General features: G+C 53.7%; 4 protein-coding genes across 8 annotated transcripts; 2 read left to right on the forward strand and 2 right to left on the reverse strand.

The window, feature by feature from the left end:
• Positions 1-440: 440 nt before the first annotated feature.
• On the reverse strand, positions 441-3,442 carry SLC25A11 (solute carrier family 25 member 11). 2 transcript variants are annotated; one of them, XM_045198890.3, is made up of 8 exons: positions 3,316-3,442; positions 2,232-2,384; positions 1,940-2,146; positions 1,678-1,768; positions 1,509-1,599; positions 1,323-1,422; positions 1,191-1,242; positions 441-1,057 (listed from the first exon to the last, which is right to left on the reverse strand). In XM_045198890.3, exons 2-8 carry the CDS (start codon positions 2,381-2,383, stop codon positions 902-904), a joined length of 849 nt encoding a protein of 282 aa, XP_045054825.1. In that variant the 5' UTR covers position 2,384; positions 3,316-3,442; the 3' UTR covers positions 441-901. The 2 variants fall into 2 exon arrangements, with proteins under 2 accessions (XP_045054825.1, XP_024420969.1); XM_024565201.4 differs by lacking the exon at positions 3,316-3,442 and adding an exon at positions 2,955-3,189.
• Positions 3,372-8,023, forward strand: RNF167 (ring finger protein 167). 2 transcript variants are annotated; one of them, XM_024564921.3, is made up of 10 exons: positions 3,372-3,501; positions 3,637-4,141; positions 4,225-4,305; positions 5,553-5,678; positions 5,789-5,876; positions 6,073-6,163; positions 6,373-6,478; positions 6,624-6,717; positions 7,381-7,461; positions 7,540-8,023. In XM_024564921.3, exons 2-10 carry the CDS (start codon positions 4,055-4,057, stop codon positions 7,833-7,835), a joined length of 1,050 nt encoding a protein of 349 aa, XP_024420689.1. In that variant the 5' UTR covers positions 3,372-3,501; positions 3,637-4,054; the 3' UTR covers positions 7,836-8,023. The 2 variants fall into 2 exon arrangements, with proteins under 2 accessions (XP_024420689.1, XP_045054824.1); XM_045198889.3 differs by having other exon boundaries at positions 3,455-3,534.
• A 454-nt stretch (positions 8,024-8,477) lies between these two features.
• PFN1 (profilin 1) lies at positions 8,478-11,386 on the reverse strand. The gene is made up of 3 exons (XM_024564922.3): positions 11,081-11,386; positions 9,423-9,615; positions 8,478-8,829 (listed from the first exon to the last, which is right to left on the reverse strand). Exons 1-3 carry the CDS (start codon positions 11,210-11,212, stop codon positions 8,732-8,734), a joined length of 423 nt encoding a protein of 140 aa, XP_024420690.1. The 5' UTR covers positions 11,213-11,386; the 3' UTR covers positions 8,478-8,731.
• Positions 11,387-12,537: 1,151 nt separating this feature from the next.
• On the forward strand, positions 12,538-19,199 carry ENO3 (enolase 3). Of its 3 annotated transcripts, none has more exons than XM_053910358.2 (12): positions 12,538-12,664; positions 14,648-14,734; positions 14,995-15,090; positions 15,261-15,319; positions 15,511-15,580; positions 16,163-16,296; positions 17,294-17,516; positions 17,624-17,821; positions 18,022-18,223; positions 18,637-18,745; positions 18,903-18,961; positions 19,048-19,199. In XM_053910358.2, exons 2-12 carry the CDS (start codon positions 14,650-14,652, stop codon positions 19,115-19,117), a joined length of 1,305 nt encoding a protein of 434 aa, XP_053766333.1. In that variant the 5' UTR covers positions 12,538-12,664; positions 14,648-14,649; the 3' UTR covers positions 19,118-19,199. The 3 variants fall into 3 exon arrangements, with proteins under 3 accessions (XP_053766333.1, XP_045054823.2, XP_053766332.1); XM_045198888.2 differs by lacking the exon at positions 12,538-12,664 and adding an exon at positions 13,300-13,437; XM_053910357.2 differs by lacking the exon at positions 12,538-12,664 and adding an exon at positions 13,874-14,000.
• The last annotated feature ends 315 nt before the right edge of the window (positions 19,200-19,514 follow it).

Genomic DNA, 19,514 nt, shown 5'->3' on the forward strand with positions numbered 1-19,514 from the left:
TCTGGTCAACAACCTGTTTCCTCAAACCTCCAGGCTTTGGGCACCTGGCTCCTGTGTTCAATCCCTCAAGCCTGGCCCATCCACTCTCTGTAGGTCAACCTTCTCTTCTCAGACTCTTTATTTCCGTCCCCTTAAGGCCATAAAAGCAGTCACCAGACACCAGAGACTTTTCCTGGGGATTACATGAGATGACTTGTGCTGACTTGTGCATCTGTCGCATTCTTGGGCAAGTGGCTGGGAAGCAAACAGAGCCTGGACTTGGTTTTCTTGACCCAGTCAGCTGCTAAAACAACACTGATTTACATAGTATTTGCATAAAACTAGTGAGTGCTTTTTCTTTAATAAGTTTTCTTAAAAAGTCCAGTTTCTGTTCTTAAGGGCATCGCTTCTTTGTCCAGTCTCCTCCCCCTCCAGCCCTCACAACTCTTCAGATTTGGGGGTAACGTTATCAATCCAATTTATTAATTATGTCCACAGTGAGGTGGAGGGAGAAAGGCCACATCCTCCCACTGCAGACCCTCTGACCATCTTGACAGCTTCTGCTCTCTCTGGGTCCCCTCAGCTCTGCCTTGGTTTTCCTACCAAAAGGGGGGATCTTCTGCTGTCCTATGTGCCCTGAAACTAACAAACGAGAGGAGTCTGGAAATCCTCAGAGTTTCTCAGTTCCCCCCGAGGCACAGCCAGGGACAGAGAGGTCACGAGGATCAGGACAAGCAGGGTAAGCTGCAGCGGGGGTAGGACAGACCAAAGTCCTTTACCGCAGAGGAAGGAACAACACTGTGGAGGGAAAATAAATAGAGGAGCCCAGGGCAGTAGTCCAGGACCCCCAAGGGCACACTGACTGTAGGAGTAGCAGGCGACTGGGAGCCCCAGCACACCGGCTACAGGCCCCTCGCCTGCCTCAGCCACTGAGGAAAAGACGCTTGTAGGCCTTGTTCATCTGCTCCAAGAAGATGAAGGTGAGGACGGTGTGGGGGCCCAAGCGGGCATAGTACGGTGTAAAGCCCTTCCACAAGCTGAAGAAGCCTTCGTAGCGAACGACCTTCACCAGCACATCCTAGACAGGCAGGTGGGCAGGACATTGGGCTAGGACCTGACCTCTGGGGTCCTGGGCCTCCTACCCCGCTACCCTCATTGTTTTCCCAGGACATCCAATCCTCCAGCCCAAGCCCCCAGCCCTGCTTCCTCACCAGCCCATTTTTGTATTCTGGCTTTCCGTCGATCATTCGCATGTTCTGGATCCTGAAGGAGAGGAGGTAGGGGCATGAGAGACATAAAGGGGCCCCTCCCAAGTTTCTCCAGGCCCAGGCCTGCAGACTCACCGGGTCTTGACAATGTCCACGGGCATGGAGGCAGCAGTAGTGACCAGACCACTGATCATGCTGGCACAGAAGTGGCATAGGATGTTGTCAGAGAAATAGCCTGGGAGAGGGGAAACAGGGAGTGGCAGTCAGCTTGGAGCTGGGCCAGGCCAGGCTGGGAGCTGAGGGCCCAGCTCTGGGTCTCACCTGAGTCCAGTAAGAACTGCTTGGATTGAGAGTAAGAGGCGAGCTGGGCAGCATTGACGACGACCGCCCGAGCCATGGTAGGGATGCAGCCCTGGGGGGAGTTGGGGAGTAGTCAGAAATACCTGAGATCTGATCCCATGTCCCTCAAGTCTCCAGCCACTTCACTCACCCTCCATAGTGTGGGGACCCCTTCCTCCCGGGCGATTCGAATCAGGGCATTAAACACGTTTTTGTAGCCACGGCGCTGGTCAGCTGGAAGCCTGGTGAAAAGGCAGGGGGAGGCCAAGCTCAGGACAGACCATCCTGCCCCACAGAAACAAAGAAAGGGAGGCCAGAACAGATGAATGCTCTGCTCTAAACCTAAGATAAAAAGTCCTTAATTCTAGATTTCAAGGAATGGGGCTGGGGTCAGGCACAGACCTGGAACTCACCGGCCATCAGCAGTCATGCGGATAAGAGCCACCTCAGCTGGTGTTCCCACAAAGGCACCAGTTGCACCTGCAGTCATGCCAATCAGGGCCTTCAACAGAAAGCCAGGGGGTGTACCATCAGCCCCCGTCAGACGTTCAAACAGCACAGTATAGATGCCAAGACGAGTGGTGGTGTAAGTGGCCTGGCGTAGTAGGCCAGCTGACAGCCTGGAGAGTGAAAGGGTCAGTCGTATCAGGCCAAGGTCTGGAGTTGCCAACCCACACCCTAACCCCCATCCTGTGGCCCCAATACCCGGTGTAAATGCCTCTCAGCCCTTCTGCCTTAAGGATACTGGTGAGGGCATGGAAGCTGGTTTTGTACTCTCGTGTCTTGGCTCCTTCCCCACTCAGCTGCATCCGGTTCTTCACCAGGTCCAGGGGTTGCACAAAAACTGTAGCTCCCATCCTGGGGGGAAGACAGGGGTAGAGTGAAGGGCCAGGTGTCCCAGATCTACCAATGCCCAATGGAGCTTGGCAACAAGGGTCATGAGGGGCAGGGCCTGCCATGCGACTGATTAAATATTCAGGAGGTTGGTGAGCATGTATATAAGTCTCCCCGTATATCAAGAGCAATGGATCTAAAAAGTCCAATAGTAAAGGAGGAGCCATTCAATAAAGTGCTCCATGCAGCTCCAAGGGGGTGGTCAAACAGTGAGTGACCTGGGACTGCACGCAGCCGGACCCTTTCGTGACCGGGAGGAGCCATGCAATGACCTGGAACTCCATACAGCCAGGCAGAGCCAAGCAATGGGTTGGGAAATTCAAGTAGCTGCCCAGCGGGAGCCGTGCAATGATCCTGCATGCAGCCTAGTAGGGGCCCTGCAATGGGTAAAAAGATCCTGGCAGCCCATCAAGGACTGAGGACGGCGCTGACCCTATGCCGGCTCGATACACTGCAACAGACCAAGATGAACTGGGCCCAGTTTCTTGCACCCATCCCTTCCTCCTCTTTCCCATCCCTGGGGCCTGAGCTTACCCGGCCAGGCCCCCAAACAGGAACTTGACCGACTTAGGGGAGGTACGGGGTTTCCCGTCCATCCCGGCGGTCCCGGGACTCGCCGTCGCCGCCATCACTACCCGATGGCCCTAGACACACGGTCCCGTGCGCGCGCGGCCCCGCTCGCGCCCAAGGTGACACCTCGCGCGCAACAGGGGCAAGGGCGCGCGCGCACACCCTCGTAGCTCTCAGGTCCAGAGCCAGCTGAAAACTAGCACAGGCGCAGGCGCGCAGCGCAAAGGTGGCCGGGAGTAAGGCGGTGCTGAAGGAGGAGCTCTAGGATAAATTCGCGAAGGGGTGTGGCAGATTTAGGAAGCCAGCCCATAGACGCAGTTTTTACCTAATTGAAATCGCGGGAAAATAGTTTTGAAGATCTCGCGAGATTGAGGAAGCTAGGTTAGCCTGGAGTTAGGAGGCCTCTCGCGATAAATAATAGCAAGATTTCAGCGGTGGGAGGGCAGTGTTGTGAGGGCTCTCGCGAGACTTGACGGTACCGTGGCGGCGGCGGCGGCCCGAGGGACGAGAGGTTCGTGAACTGATCAGCTGCAGGTTCCGGGCTGTAAGCGGGAAACAACTAGGTCGTCTTCTGGCACTTCGGTGCTCCCTTAATCTACACAGGCACTCCCTCCACCTCTAACTTTTGTTTTAAACGTCCTTTTAGGACCGGAAGTCCTTCATCTTGAGCGTCCAATGCTGGAAGCAGCCTGACATTCTTTACCGGAAACCCTTTCCCAGGACCTAGGAAGACGGCCCACCTGGCCGGAAGTCCCACCTCCTTGAGCTTCCCCCACCCTTCCAGAAGTTTTTCTGTCACCTGTGTTTACTTCCTTCCCCTCCCCCCGTTTTATCTGTGTACCAGGAAAGGATACGTTTAGTGTCTTCCTCCCAGGTTCTCTAAACGGCTTGGGTATCTCACTCCCTGAGCCGTGGTTCCTTCCTTGCGTCCCCATGTAGCTGGAAAGTGGGACCTGGGGGTGGTCGGACCCCTGGGATTCTGCAGGAGCGGAGAGGGCGCAGAACTCCGCTTCTGCTCCTGCCACCAGGACGCGGCCTCCTCAACCTCTTCCCCTCTCGCTGCCATGCACCCTCCGGCCTTCCCGCTTCCTGTAGTTGTTGTGGCCTCTGTGCTTTGGGGAGCGACCCCCATCCGGGGGCTCATTCGAGCGGTGAGTCTAAGGGGCAGGTGGGGGAAGGGCGCTGAAGGGAGATGTTGCAGATTGAAGGGGAACCCGGAATCTTTTGTCCACAGACCTCGGACCACAATACCAGCATGGACTTTGAAGACCTCCCAGCTCTCTTCGGGGCTGCCTTGAGCCAGGAGGGACTTCAGGTGATTTTATTTGATTTTTCTGTTTCCCTGAATCTTCCATCCTGGGTAGAGGTTGAGGAGCTATGCCCTTGGATGAAGTTAGAGGTAGGAAAAGAGTCAAGTTAGGAAGTGCATTAGCACGTCTAGTGTGGAATCCAGAATGTAGAGGGGGGAGACGGAGTCTACTCCTGAAACTCTGAGCCCTGTGAGGAAGGCTTAAAGTGGACCAAGATAGGAGCAGGGAGAAGTGCTGCTTATGGGTAGGGTCTTGGGTCAGTTGCTGGTTTATTTGACATTCGACAAGATAATTAGCTTTCTAAGTCTTTGTTTTACTGTAGCATGGGATAAAGATAGAAGTTATATCAGGATTATTATGAGGCTTAAACTAGGTAAGCAATTTTGTAGTACTTTGTTACAAAAACTACCACAACAAAAACTGGGCCATAAATATCAATGCAGTTTGTAAGGTGGGTAATTGGAAAGTTAAAGGGAGATGTTAAAAAACAAAATCCTATTGAATAAATTTTAAAGATTTTATTGGCTTTATTTAATGATTTGTGAATTGGGCAGTATCCCATGTAGCAGATAGAAAGGAAGCTGTACCAACTGAGACAGAAGGGAGCAAGACAAGGGAGTTATACTAGCAAAGAACTGGTTGGTTGTGGCAGTCACATCAGGGAATGGCAGGGGTCTGTCAGGCAGATTACCTCACTAGGGCTGACCAGGTAATTCCAGAATGACTAGTTTAAGATTACATTTCTGGAAGAGGCTAAAACTGTAATTAAGTTAGGTGTTTGGTCTCAGTTTGATGACACGGAGCTTAGCACAAGTGACTCTATTTTGGGCGCATTGTCTGATTTATTAACAGAGGTGGGTATGTTCTGTATGAGTTTGTCCTGGAGAAGGGAGTATGAAACGAAACTTAAGGAAAGTGATATGGATGAGTGGAGAATCTATGTACAATCATGGAGAAACTGGAAAGCAGAATTTGAATTAGCTTGGAGTATGGCATATAGGTTAGCTCATTTGGGACAGGGAGAGATAATGGGAGGGTCTGGTAAAGGGATGATGTTTGATACAATTTCATCTTCAGGAGGCTGAAGAGAGGTAGACTTGTGACTTGGGTGGGATGCTGAAATCCCAGAAGTGAGAAGGAAGTGGAGGATAGAGAACATTCAGTATGTGGGGACCAGTGTGCCTGGTAGGCTCTATGAGGAGCAGAACCTAGGAAGGTGAAAATCCAGCTGTTTCTTACTTCTCTTCCCCAGGGCTTTCTTGTGGAGGCTCAACCAGCCAATGCCTGCAGCCCCATTGCTCCACCACCCCCAGCCCCGGTCAATGGGTCAGTCTTTATTGCACTGCTTCGAAGATTCGACTGCAACTTTGACCTCAAGGTTGCTGAATGTGGAGTGGGAGCTGGGAAGCTGAGGGTAAAAAAAGGCACCAGGAATGAAGGGAGGCAAGGCCTATAATGGCTCCTTATTCCCTGCCTTGTCCTCCCTAGGTCCTGAATGCTCAGAAGGCTGGATATGGTGCAGCTGTAGTACACAATGTGAATTCCAATGAACTTCTGAGCATGGTGTGGAATAGTGGTAAGGTTGGGGCATCTCTGAATAACTGGGTTTTCAGTAGAGCTCAAGACTAAAGAGATGGTGGGTGGGCTAAAGGCTTAGGGGAAAGAAGTCAATCCTTTGGGTGGGATGGCACAGAAGAACCAAATGCCAGTGTTACCAAAGGATTTGGTTGTAGAGGGGTGAGTCCTCAGTATAATGCCCTGATCCCCTGCAGAGGAAATCCAGCAGCAGATCTGGATCCCATCTGTGTTTATTGGGGAGAGGAGCTCCGAGTACCTGCGTGCCCTCTTTGTCTACGAGAAGGGGTAGGTCGTTTCCTTCCTTCCCAGTCTTCCTTCAGCACTTTTCCATGCCAATCTGGAGTCCAAGCCTCAGGCCCTTCATCCTCTGCCCCTTGACTTACTTTCTGTCCCCTTTTCCATCCTTGGGCCTTGTCCAGAGCCAGTTACTTGTCTCTCTTCCTTTGTCACTTTGCTTTTCCTGCCTTTCTTGACACTGGTCTTCCTTTTCCTAGGGCTCGGGTTCTTCTGGTCCCGGACAATAGCTTCCCACTGGGTTATTACCTCATCCCTTTCACAGGGATTGTGGGACTGCTAGTTTTGGCCATGGGAGCAGTGATGGTGAGTAGCTCAGGGAGTGTGATGAGAAGAGCTGAGGCCTTTAAAACCAGCCTGGATCTGGGGTTTAGAGTTGGGGATAGTTTGTACTGGATTGTCCAGTCCTGTTCCCTAAGGCTGATCTGATCCATCCACCCCTTTTTTCCAGATAGTTCGTTGTATCCAGCACCGGAAACGGCTCCAGCGGAATCGACTGACCAAAGAGCAACTGAAACAGATTCCAACACATGACTATCAAAAGGGTGAGAGGGCTAGAGGAGTGGAAGACCTTTCCCATAGCTTTCATGGTTCTGAAGGAGTTGGAGACCAGGAGATGTGGGGCAAAGAACGATGGTAGGGAGAAGATGCCAGCCTGATATCACCTTTCCTTTGTTACCCATATATACAATGAGAAGGGGCAGGAACAGCAGCAGATGGGAAGCAAAGATGATTAAATGGAGTAGTTGAGGGGAAAGATGGAGGACCAACCTTGCTTGTAAGGGAGGGAGGTAGAACAAAAACGGGAGTGCGGAGGATTTAGTCTCAGAAGAAACAGGTGAGGAGGGGCTGCCAGGTCCTTAGGCCCAGGAGTCTCTAGTGCCCATATAAGGTAATAGCAGAAGCCCTGCCCCCATTTCCGCTCCTCCCACTCTATCTCCACCCTCACACCTCCCCCCAAAACCCACTTCCCTTCTTACCTCTGCTTTTCTTTGTCCCTTCTAACCCCCAATTCCTCCTGTTCTACCCTGGCCTTGCCCTGCAAGGCTCAGTCTTAGCTCTTCCATGGGCTCTGTGGAACCAGGGAAAATAACTTATGCAAGGTTTAGCTCCACACTGGCCTCCCAGAGTGAGTTCTTGTGGGCCTTGGTCCAAGGTGGGCCTTGGTCCAAGGTGGCTCAGTAAAGACTCCTTTTTGCTTCTCCCAGGAGACCAGTATGATGTCTGTGCCATCTGCCTGGATGAATATGTGGATGGTGACAAGCTGAGGGTACTCCCCTGTGCTCATGGTGAGGCCCTCAGTTCCTGTGCCCATGTCCCCACTCTACCAGCAGGCACCAGCTATTTCACCTCATTCCTCTTGACAGCGTATCACAGCCGCTGTGTGGACCCCTGGCTCACTCAGACCAGGAAGACCTGCCCCATCTGCAAGCAGCCTGTCCATCGAGGTCCTGGGGATGAGGAGCAGGAGGAAGAAACTCAGGGTCAAGATGGCGACGAGGAAGGGGAACCAAGGGACCATCCTGCCTCAGAGCGGACCCCACTTTTGGGCTGTAGCCCCACAGTTCCCACTTCTTTTGGCTCCCTGTCCTCAGCCCCCCTTGTTTCCCCTGGGTCTTCAACAGATCCCCCACCCTCTCCTCCAACTGCCATCCTGGTCTAATAACTCCTAATCACCCCACCCCTGGTGACCTATTTTGCACAGCCTCTCCCCCTCTATTCTATGTTGAGGGATGGGACATTTTTTCCCTAGGTTTCTCCCTTAACCCAACCTCATCCTTTTGAGGGGTGTTGGTGCAAAGGGACTGGGTCTTCATTTATTGGGTTAATAAAGTTGTTTTGTCGACTAAAGAAGGGGAAGATCATTATATAGGCGGACCTCTTACCTATCTGGGGAATTGTGCCCCCTCCCCCTTTTTGCCATAAAGGGGCAAAGTACTACTGAGACTAACCTAGTCATGAGGATAGGCCCAGCAGGCATTTGTTCTGAGTCAGAGAGGGAGCTCCACCCTTAAGATGACTCAACTGGCCCTGCCTTGCCCACAGGTCTGGCCCATTCTCTGGTCTGGATGGTTCTGTTCCCTTCCCCTCTAATTCAGCTGGCAAACTGAGGACCTAGGGCTAGAAAAGAAACAGGCCAGATAGGTCTGAGGCAGGTGCTTAGTTTATGGAGGGGAGCTCCAGTTCCTAGACATTGTAGTGCTTCAACCTTTCCTATTCCTAACCCCAAGCAAGGATAAAGGAGACAAACAACAGTTGACTGTCCTCCATCCTGACACCCAAGCTAAAACCACACAGCACCTTGTTAGTAGAATCTTTTTTATTCAGAAAAAAAAAAAACAACCCCAAAAAACAAAAAATTTTCCAACCACACACAGGAGGGGTATGGGGAGGGGGAGGTATCTGTCCATCCAGCCCTGGCCCCCAGCCCATGTGGTTTTGGCAGCGACAAGGGGTATAGGATAATGGCCCAAAAAATAAAAATGGTGTATGTGTGTGTATGGGAGGGAGAGGGGTGCAAAAGCAGTGGGGAGTGGGGGGGGGGGGGCAAAGATGAGGTCAGTACTGGGAGCGCCGCAGGTGGGAGGCCATTTCATAACATTTCTTGTTGATCATACCACCGTGGACACCTTCTTTGCCCATCAGCAGGACTAGCGCTGGAGAAGAGAGAAAGGAGGCTGGAACCCAGGTGTCACAGTACCACCCCCTGCCAGCTGTTCAGCAGCTGTCCAGCCCTGGGGGTTGTAACCCAACCTCATCTCTCCCACTGCCCTCCCTACACGCACACAGGCAGGCTGTCAGTCACCCTGAAACAAAAGGGCTTTTCAAAAGGGAAAAATCAAGCTAAGAGACTAGAAGCGGAACACTAAAATTTAGGAGTCAAAGGCTTATAGACTGTTGACTCGTGTTCAGGCTAGAAATGGATGTGGATGAGCCTGCCAACTCAGAAGACAACAGCTAAACGCTGGCTACGATTAACAGTCTACCTCCTCCCAGAAACTGGAGTTTCTCATCTGAAAAGGCTCAAGGCAGGGAGAATCCTAGGAGGTAATACAGTTCAACTTTTTTATATTACAAGAGGAACTGAGACAGAACTGGAGGGACTATCCAGTGTCCCAGCATTCAGCAGGCTGGGAGTAGAAAGCTGATCTGGTCCCTTTATACTAGGGAACCACACTGAAAAAGATTCATAGACGGACGCACATTAATGATCTTGGAACTACATCAAGGGTAAGACTCGGAAACTCACTCTTGGCAGTCATGGTGACAGTAATGTTGAAGGTGGGAGCTCCGCCGGTGCTCTTGGTACGAAGATCCATGGTAAATTCCCCATCCTGCAGCAGTGAGTCCCGGATCACAGAACATTTCTGGCCCCCAAGTGTCAGCCCATTCACGAAAAAACTTGACCGGTCTTTGCCAACAAGGACAGCAACCTCAGCTGGCTGTAAGGGAAACCAAGCACTCATCAAGTTAGTACACTATGGTTCCCACCTTCTCCAAGGACACACCTGCTTTTCACACCTCAGGGGAGCTAGAATCCCCGCCACAAAAGGTGTGTTGTGTTGGGTGCTTCGTGCATATCCATGAAATTGGAGAAACTCTTAGAACTGTTGAAAGTTAGTACACACAGAGATCAGGATCCTTAAACCTAGAGAACGGTAACAAGAAGAGACATATTCCTCTAGAGACTTAGATCTCGTTTAAGAAGGAAAGCAAACCCAGGAAATGGAGGACAAAAGCCAGTAAAGAGTGGAGTGGAACGGAATGGGGAGCCTTTGGATGCTCAGAACTCTCCTTCAGGAAAAGCAGAAGCTAAGAAGGGAAGGGAGGGGGCGGGCAAAGCGGGAGAAGCAACTTTGCCCTTATTTGGTCAAAGGATCTGAAGGAGTTGTTAGGGGCCGGGACGCCTGGGTCTCCAAGTAACCCAAAGTTTAGGTCCAGGTATCTATGACCCAAGAGGAGGAAGCAGATCCCTGAGGGCTTTCCGGGAAAGTTGGAAAACTTTGGAAAGAGTACCGCTGCTAGACCCAGCATGCCAGCTCTCGGGTCGAGATACCCTAGGGAACCTTTCCACCCCTCCCCCTTACACCCCAAATCCCCACATCCGGTCCCCTCCCGCCCGGAAATCCCCTTCCCCCCTTTCGAACTTCCGCTCCCCCTCCCCACTTCCGGGCAGTGTGGACCTGGGAGGTAGTGATGGGGACAGCAGTAGTCACTTCTTATTCCTTAACTTATACTATCCTAGAACTTCTCACAAAGTTCCCCTGCTCCAGGCCCCGCAGGATGGCGGGAAGGGAGGGCGAGGGGACTTCCGGGATTGGTCTCACAGGAATGTTGAGTCCACTGTGCAGACTTGGGGCGCGGGGTGGGTGGTGGAGGTGAAGAGTGAGGTGGCCTCTCCTTCTCCAACAGAGTTGGGAGGGGCTGGGAGCCTACACAGGACCGGCATGGAACGCCGGCCACGGTTCCTCCAGCATAACGGGGAACAATGGTGAAAGGGGCACGAGTTGGCGGCCGGAAGTGGAGCTGGGGGTCCAGGGGTCCCCAACTCTCCTCTCAATCACAATCCCTGGTTGGAACTGCAGCGCGTGCCCGCCCCGCCCTGGACCAGGCGGAAGTGGGCCGCCGCACAGGGCGGCGCGCCCCTCCCCGCCCTGTGCCCCGGATGTAACGCCCCGTCGCGGAAAGCGGGGCGGCAAGCTGGATGGGAGCCTCCGCCTGGGGGTTAGAACTTAGGGGGCAATTGAGGGACCCTCTCACATGCAGCCGCCATTCACGCCACTCCCAGGGCAAGGACCGGGTCACGGCCTTTCGCTGCCCTCCCCAGACCGCACCCGCCCCCACCCAAGTCCCTTCCTCGGGGTCCAAGTTCGGCCAGTCTCCCGGACCGCGACGGCCTTGCAGTACCGTGATGTTGACGAAGGTTTTCCCAGGGACAGCGGCCCAGACGGAGGGCGAGTCCTTATAGCCCACGATGGCCGCGTCCTGACAGGTCCCGTCCGCCATGAGGTTGTCGATGTAGGCGTTCCACCCGGCCATGGCGCTGCTACTGGGGCTGTTCTCGGCGCTGCTGCTGGGGCCGCAGGCTGGGCTCCGGCTGCCTCGGGCTGGCGGGCGGGGGGAGGCGGAGAGCTTGGGACACGCGCTGCCGTCCGGACCGCGGCTCTGCTAGCAGTGCAGCAGCCCTCACACCGCCACTTCCTGCTCCTCCCCCCCCCTTCTAGATTTTATTTGCAAAGGGCGGTAGGGGCGGGGCCTGCTTCTCATTCCCTCCCTACCGCCCCCCCACGCTTGTCCAGATACCTAACTTTGCAAATGCAATTTTAAAAATCCCTCCCCCTATTACAAAATTTGCAGAATTCGATGGAAAGCAATGCAAAAGCATGAAAGGGGGGAGCAGGGAGAAGTTAGGGTTAGGGCTCGGTCCACTTTGCATTGAATATAAACCACAATTTGGTATAAGGGAAGGTAGCCAGAGGAAGGAAAGTGAAAGGAGGAATTAGCAAGCTGCAAATTTAGCAAATTAAAGAGGGCTCGGGGAACTCAGGGTTAAACGGAACGACTCCCCCTTCCCCCACCTCCGCTGGAGGGAAGGAACGGCGGGCGGCGGCGCGTGCGCCCGCGCCTGCGCCGGGGCCTGGAGGGAAAGCGCGTGGGGTGGTTGGGGCCGGCAGCCGGCTTAGCGAGCGCGCGCCGCCAGACTGGACCGATTTGGAACCCCTATGAAGAGAACCGGCCGGGGACGTGTCTCCCTCCAGGCGGAAGAGGCGGGGGCGAGAGCGAGGCGTGCGAGCTGCCGTTTCTCCATTTTCTATTTTATTTAAACAAGAAATAAGAGAGCAAAGGGCACTCTGACAAAACACCCCGGCCGGTTTCAGAATTGAAAGCATCCACGGGGGACAGTTCTGTCTGTCCCCAATATGAGTGTAGCCCCCCACCACTCCGGGGGATGGTCCCTAGCTGGATCATTCCCGTTACCAAGCTTCACACACTCGTCCCAGCCCCGCCCGTTCCCCGGCCAGCAGTTTGGGTCGTCGGCTGTGCCCCTTGGCGCATCTCTGCATAGGTCACTGAGCACTGTGCTAGACGGGCGGGCCTACTTTTAAAGGCGGAAGAATACTAAGAACTTTCAAGATTTGCAACTTTTTCAAGAAGGGTAAAACCCCTTCCACTTTGGGCCCGTTGGGTTTTTTTCTTATTTTTCATTTCAACTTATGCCAACAAGTTGTGCGCGAGTGGATCGCCCGCCGCCAACTGGAAGGGTGTGGGGCAGGACCTGGCGGCCGGCTTAGGTGAACTAAACGCACTCTAGCTGTTTGGGCTGCTGAGGAGCAAGGCCTCTTCCGGTCCCTCGCCAGAGGAGAGCTTGCCCGGCGGCACAGGGCTTCACTTGTTTCATCTTCCAGAGCTGGGCGCGGTTCCTCTGCGGACACTCCTCACTTCGTGGGCACTCGACGCCCCCCGAGCCCGTGTTCCTCGACAGCCGCCGAGGTTGAGTCACTGGCCCGCCGGGGCGGGGCAGCACTGGGGCACGTGGCGGTGCTCCCCGCCCGCCATCTCCTGACCTCTGGCCTGCCGCACCCCCTACCCCAGGGTGGAAAATTCCCGCGAGGGAGCAGCCAGAGATAAGGGGACGGTGGAAGAGACAGGGAGAGGAATCGTGGGCCGGGGGCTGGAAGGCAAGATCTGACTGGGCCGGGAGGGGATTTGAGGAGAGGGCCGCGGGAGTGAGTCATGCAGCGCGCGCCGCTCCAACACCGGCGGGAGGAGCCTCCGAGTCGGGCGAGGAGCCGAGGCGCTCGGAGACCCTCGCCCGCCAACCATCCTGCCCCAGCCTCGGCGTACCTTCCTCTCCTGGCCCGGCTGCAGCAAGACTCGGGGCGAGCCCCGCACTCCACCCAGAGCCGATAAGGCGGAGAGAGTTACCGAGTGCAGAGACCCACTTCCCTGCAATGCTACTGGAGGACCACGAGACTGGTCCTGAGCGTTCACTGTCCATTCATTTTTCACTCCTGACTTAACATCATTCGCTGATGGGCCGGGACCGCGCCCTGAAACGCCCGAAGTCTGAAGGGAAAGGGGCTCCTGACTGACAGTCTCCACGCTGGGCGATAAGTGCTGTCCCAGCGCTATCAGTAGGCAGCCGCGCCAGCTCTGAGGGCCGGTCTAAATTGGTCTCCCTGCCCCCTCCCCCACACCATTGCTTGCCCGGAGAGGGTAGGATGGGGTGGAGCCCCGATCGGTCGCTATGAGGACCCTAAGAGGTGAGACCCTCTCGCATTCTGAAGGAGGGGTTCCATTTTAGACTTCAGAGCTTGCTCAGAACCCCCGACTCCTTCCCCCCACCGAGGGCAGAGGCAGCCCCTGACTGCCATTTGAGCTGAGCATGTGTGGATGTCAATCCAGCAGCCCCTCTTCCAGGCCCCCTCCCCAGCCCTGCAGGGCTCAAGTTACTCCTGGCCTTTCCTAAATGACACTAGTTCCTCTTTAACCTTTGCAAAAGGGGAATATAATCCCGGGGAGGGGAGAGACCCTCCCCCATTTTGAAGTCCTTCTCCTGCTCCTCCCTGGGAGTGGAATTAAAAATAAGGGCTTTTTGTTGGGGGACAGAGAGAAAAGAGAAGCAGTCGTTGACCTTTGGGAAGGGGGCTTTAGGCCGTAGTGGGCACTTGGCTGCCAACCCCGTGTGGAGGGGGAGGGTAGAGAGGGAGGAGAGAGGCGGGGATGGCTGGGAATAAATGCCCAGCCTGAGAGAGGGTGAGCTGACACTGTCCCAGCTGCCACCTAGACTCGGAGCTCACCCAAAGCCCCCAGCCAAGACATCCAGGTCCGGCAAATCTTCCAGCCTCAGGGGATGGGAGTGGTAAAGGGTGAGGGTGGTGGTGGTGGCTTGGAGAAAATAAGGAAAAAGTCGGCTTTTCTTTGCCCCCTTCTAGGACTGGGGTTGCTTAGGACCGGAGGATTTCGAGCAAACAGGATGGGGTACCTAAGGATAGGGAAATGGGGCTGTGAAGAGAGGCAGGCAGAGATGGATAGAGAAGGGTAGTTACAACTGGAGCCAGGTGGAGAATTTGGGGGCCCCGAGGATCTGAAGAAGACTGAGGAGCAGGAAAATGAAAACCAGAATTATGGCAGAAGATTTGAGAGCTAGGAAGCCATGGAGAACAGACTGCTTGACTAGAAGGGTGGAGGGATAAATGAACTTTTTGGGAGAAGAAGTTCAGGCAGTGGTGGAATCACTGGAGTTATAAAGGAGAGGCCCCTGGATTCTTAGGATGGGATGGGAGGTGGAATAGGAGCTGTTCTGAGTGGGGGAGGGGGCTGTGCCTGCCTCTTTGGTCTGTGACCTTTTTGTGGGATATTTTTAGCTCCAACACCTGCCTTCTTAGGGTGGGGAAGACTCTTAAAGGGCAAGGGATTTGGGGTTCCTTGAGGGATCAACTATCTACACTCACTCAGCCTCTTGTTCTGCAGCCATGGCCATGCAGAAAATCTTTGCCCGGGAAATCCTGGACTCCAGGGGCAACCCCACGGTGGAGGTGGACCTATACACAGCCAAGGGTAACACAGACCCACTGAATTGGTTTTCCTTGGAAGCCCCCAATGCCATCTAGTTTGCCCTTCAACTGTCCCACATCCTCAACTTTCTCTGAGATCCCCTTCCCCAGAGGTCTTCCCAGGCCTTCATCTTCCAACCTGGCTCCCCTGCTGGGAGATGCACTAGTCTGTCTGCACTGCCTCTGCCACTGGGCTCAGAGAGGAGACCTTGGTCCTTTAGGGGTGGATGGGACTCTGTGATCTTCCAATTCTTCTCATTTCAGGCCGATTCCGAGCAGCTGTGCCCAGTGGAGCTTCTACAGGTATCTATGAAGCTCTGGAACTAAGAGATGGAGACAAATCTCGATACCTGGGCAAAGGTGAGGAAAGATCAACACTGGAAGAGCCTGTGAGGGGTGGTTTCAGGATGTGAGCCCACAATGTCTGCTTGGGGTGGAGGACTGGAACCCAAAGCTGTTGAAGAGCTGGGGTCCACTGGTAGAGATCTGATTGAATCGGAGATCTGAACCCCCTCCTCTGGCCTCTCTAGGTGTCCTGAAGGCTGTGGAACACATCAACAAGACTCTGGGTCCTGCTCTGCTGGAAAAGGCAAGTTGGAAGAGCCTGCCCTCCTACCCCCACCTCACCCCCACCACTCCTACCATCTCATCCCAAGTAGCCCATGCTTGGGAGAGGCTAACCATCTGTCTCTCCAAAATACCTGCACTTCTTTCTCTTGTACATGCCCTGACTCCAGAAATCTGACTTCTGCTCTTCCCTCCTCAAACTTGCCCTTCCAGAAACTAAGCGTTGTGGATCAAGAAAAAGTTGACAAATTTATGATTGAGCTGGATGGGACTGAGAATAAATGTGAGTGAAGGGCTAGGGATAGGTGAAGGTACGGGATGCTAGGTAGATGGGGGAGAGACCATGGGGCTGAAGTCTGGTTAGGATTATTACTGTGTCCCATATTTGGGGGCACACTGTACCTGGATGGACTTTTATTCATTCCATAGGCATTTCCTGATGCCTGCCCTCTGCCAGGCCTGGGTCGGCTGTGGACACAGATGTGAAGCTGACACATTACTCTGGGGTGGGGGTGCCCTGAGCACCTCAGGCCACTGGGGAGAGAGATCTGTTAACAAACTCTTAAGGGCCAGTGGTTTGGAGTTCTGGATCCTTCCTGGGGTGCCTAGAGGTCTAGAGGGGACTTTTTTTTTTTTTTTAGAGAGAGAGAGAATGACACTGATTTGTTGTTCCACTGATTTATGCATTCATTGGTTGATTCTTATATGTGCCCTGACTAGGGATTGAACCTGCAACTTTGGCATATTGGGACCATGCTTTAACCAACTGACCTGCCTGGTCAGGGCCAGAGGGGACATTTGAGGAGATGACCTCAAACTCTGGGGGGAGAATCTCTCACCCTTTCTTTGCGCTTGCTTCCTCTAGCCAAGTTTGGGGCCAATGCCATCCTGGGAGTGTCCCTGGCCGTGTGCAAGGCTGGAGCAGCTGAGAAGGGGGTCCCACTCTACCGACACATTGCAGATCTTGCTGGGAACCCAGACCTGGTCCTCCCAGTCCCTGTGAGTACAGATGCCCTGCCAGATCCCACAGTGACAGAATTGCCCCATCCAGCGAGAAGTACATAACCAGTCCCTGGGAAGTTCACCTTCCATACCCAGCTCCAAAGATACGGTTTCCTGAAATGGAACCTCTCCTGCTATAGTTTTGCCCTTTCTTCTTTCCCACAATCCAAACCTTCCCTTAAGCCCCTCTGCTTTTCCCCCTTGACGTAACTCAGCTCATTCCCATTCCAATCCTAGGCTCAATATCTCCAGCTTCTTTTTCTGCCTTCTACCCCAACCCCCAAATCAGTAGAGAGCTACTTTATGGCAAGGATCTTGGCATTTCTGTGTATCTTCTTTAATCCTTATAAAACCAAATTCCCTCTTATGGAAACCCTTTGCATTTAATGTCAATAATAATGTTACAGACAAAGACTGAAACTGTGAACAGCTTAATATAATAAAAGTCTTTTTCAAAAAAAATTATTTTACAATTTATTGTTACTTACTAGGCAGATTGTATAGGAGCACGAGCTCTGGAGATAAGCTGCTGGGTTTGAATCCTAGCCTTGCCTGGAAATTGTGTGATCTTAGGCAAGTCATTTAACCACTCTGTGCCTGTTTCCTCACCTGTAGAATGGGGGGTGGTGATAGCACCCAGTTCAAAGGGCTGTTTTGAGAATGAAATGAGCTAATAGAATGTATGTAAAGCGCTTAGAGCAGTGCCTGGCCTGGCCTGTAGTACGTGCCATATCAGTGTTAGCTATTGTGTAGCAAACACATGCTAAGAACCCGACATTCAATTTCTCTAATTTTCAGCATGAGATTCTGCAGAGAAGCAGGTGGTATTCCCATTAGAGAAGTGAGGAAAGAGGCTCTGAGGAGTAAAATTACTCTTCCTAGATAACTCAGCTAGTAAGTAGGGAAGCCAAGATTCCACCTCTACCCCTCCTCCCCAACTCTGCCTGATCCCTCACACCCTGGCCCAGGTCTGAACACCCACTCCTCCTCTCAGGCCTTCAATGTGATCAATGGGGGCTCCCATGCTGGAAACAAGCTGGCCATGCAGGAGTTCATGATTCTGCCTGTGGGAGCCAGCTCCTTCAAGGAAGCCATGCGCATTGGCGCCGAGGTCTACCACCACCTCAAGGGGGTCATCAAGGCCAAGTATGGGAAGGACGCCACCAATGTGGGTGATGAGGGCGGCTTTGCACCCAACATCCTGGAGAACAATGAGGGTCAGTGTGAGCAGTCTGAGGGGCAGAACCCCTGGGTCCTCACAGAGGAAGGGGCTGTGGAAATAGGGTGCACCAGAGCCTCAGGTCTTCTGTTGTCCTTCTCCTAGCCCTGGAGCTGCTGAAGACAGCCATCCAGGCAGCTGGCTACCCAGACAAAGTGGTGATTGGTATGGATGTGGCGGCGTCTGAGTTCTATCGCAATGGGAAGTATGATCTTGACTTTAAGTCACCTGATGACCCCTCACGGCACATCACTGGGGAGAAGCTGGGGGACCTGTACAAGAGCTTCATTAAGAACTATCCTGGTAAGAACCCCCCAGGTGCCCCAGTACACTTGCCCAAGTACCTGGTAACTGCCCAACACACTGACTTCAGGGCCTCCATTGCCACAAGCTCGGTCCTTCCAATCCTTAGCACCTTTGCAATCTCCATACAAACTCTTCTGACTTGTCACCCCTTCATGAGGTCCTCAGACCCTTAATCTGACTGCCCCATCCCTCACCAGTGGTCTCCATTGAAGACCCCTTTGACCAAGATGATTGGGCCACTTGGACCTCGTTCCTCTCGGGTGTGGACATCCAGATCGTGGGAGATGACCTCACAGTCACCAACCCTAAGAGGATTGCTCAGGCCGTTGAGAAGAAAGCCTGCAACTGTTTGTTGCTGAAGGTCAACCAGATTGGTTCTGTGACCGAATCCATCCAGGCGTGAGTGCCTCCTGGCCCTGGGGTGCACCACGGCCTTCCTCCACCCAAGCTCTGCCTCCCCCCACTGCCGCCCTGCCCTCAGACTCCGAGTGTACCTGTCCCCTGACCCATCCCACTCTCCTGACCTCGAGCCTTTGACTAACTCTTGGCTTGACTCCAAGAGCTTTGCCACTGTGACCTGCCATCCCCACTCCCACCTCATACCATTCTTTTCTCCCAGATTCTGCCCTTCTTTCTACCAGCATCTCAGGGACCCAAGTTCAAGATCAGGAATCTCCCCTACTCTTCTACTTTCCAAGAACTTTAGTCATCACCCTCTCACCAAGGGCCCATTCCCAACAGAAAAGCCCTATCCAGCCCCTGGCTTTCTGAGGAGGTTCCGTTAGGCCTTATCGAGTGTCCTCTCCACCTAGCTGCAAACTGGCTCAGTCTAATGGCTGGGGAGTGATGGTGAGCCACCGCTCTGGGGAGACTGAGGACACATTCATTGCCGACCTCGTGGTGGGGCTCTGCACGGGACAGGTACTCATGGCTCCCCTCTGTTGTTAGAACAAATTTTTTGGGGTCCCTGGCCTCCTGCCCATGAGTTGAATGACACCATGGGCTGCTTCCTCAGAGCCAGGCCCAATCGCTTCTCCCCAGCCTCATGCAACCCTTGGAATCCCTCTTCCCTTCTCAGATCAAGACTGGTGCCCCCTGCCGCTCAGAGCGTCTGGCCAAATACAACCAGCTCATGAGGTACAGTGGGTGCAGTGTGCCTGGGTGTGGGGACCTGAGGGCTGTTGGGCTGGAAGGGCGCAGCTCTGACTTGGTCTGCCTTCTAGGATTGAGGAGGCGCTCGGGGACAAGGCTGTCTTTGCTGGACGCAAGTTCCGTAACCCAAAGGCCAAGTGAGAAGCTGAAGGCCCCAAGACCCCACAGGACAGATGTAGGCCTTCAAGCCCTTCTCCCTAAAATAAACACTGGTGCCAACGGAGTCAGTGGTGTGTGAGCTCCTTTGTGGGATGGAGATGCTGATCTCTGGACTGGGAAAGACAGGAGGTGGGGCAGGAAAGGGAGAATAGATGTATAACCTGCTGGGACAAAGAGGAAGTGAAGGCCTGGTCATAGAGGAACTTCCAAAGTTCACATTTTGGAAGGAGGCTGGGGGAAGCAGGTGCCACGTGCGAAATGAAACTGGAGGCACTGACAGAACATGGAATCAGAACAGGAGAAGGGGGAATGGAGGGTCTGACATCACCACGAGGGAAAAGCTGGGTCAGACCTGCCAGTAAGTTGAAGTACACAGTCT

This window comes from Desmodus rotundus, chromosome 9 (genome assembly GCF_022682495.2).
Source record: "Desmodus rotundus isolate HL8 chromosome 9, HLdesRot8A.1, whole genome shotgun sequence".
NCBI classification, from domain to species: Eukaryota; Metazoa; Chordata; class Mammalia; order Chiroptera; family Phyllostomidae; genus Desmodus; species Desmodus rotundus.

Coding starts and splice junctions, on each gene's coding strand:
- SLC25A11 (XM_024565201.4), bottom strand. CDS start 3,049: ATGGCGGCGACGGCGAGTCCCGGGACCGCCGGGATGGACGGGAAACCC. Junction 2,385..2,954: donor CTGTTTGGGGGCCTGGCCGG/GTAAGCTCAGGC, acceptor TCTTCCCCCCAG/GATGGGAGCTACAGTTTTTG. Junction 1,243..1,322: donor GTGGACATTGTCAAGACCCG/GTGAGTCTGCAG, acceptor CCTCTCCTTCAG/GATCCAGAACATGCGAATGA.
- RNF167 (XM_024564921.3), top strand. CDS start 4,055: ATGCACCCTCCGGCCTTCCCGCTTCCTGTAGTTGTTGTGGCCTCTGTG. Junction 5,877..6,072: donor GAGCATGGTGTGGAATAGTG/GTAAGGTTGGGG, acceptor GATCCCCTGCAG/AGGAAATCCAGCAGCAGATC. Junction 7,462..7,539: donor GGTACTCCCCTGTGCTCATG/GTGAGGCCCTCA, acceptor TCCTCTTGACAG/CGTATCACAGCCGCTGTGTG.
- PFN1 (XM_024564922.3), bottom strand. CDS start 11,212: ATGGCCGGGTGGAACGCCTACATCGACAACCTCATGGCGGACGGGACC. Junction 9,616..11,080: donor AAACCTTCGTCAACATCACG/GTACTGCAAGGC, acceptor TTTCCCTTACAG/CCAGCTGAGGTTGCTGTCCT. Junction 8,830..9,422: donor TGTCACCATGACTGCCAAGA/GTGAGTTTCCGA, acceptor TCTCTTCTCCAG/CGCTAGTCCTGCTGATGGGC.
- ENO3 (XM_045198888.2), top strand. Junction 15,581..16,162: donor GGATGGGACTGAGAATAAAT/GTGAGTGAAGGG, acceptor TGCTTCCTCTAG/CCAAGTTTGGGGCCAATGCC. Junction 17,517..17,623: donor CATCCTGGAGAACAATGAGG/GTCAGTGTGAGC, acceptor TCCTTCTCCTAG/CCCTGGAGCTGCTGAAGACA.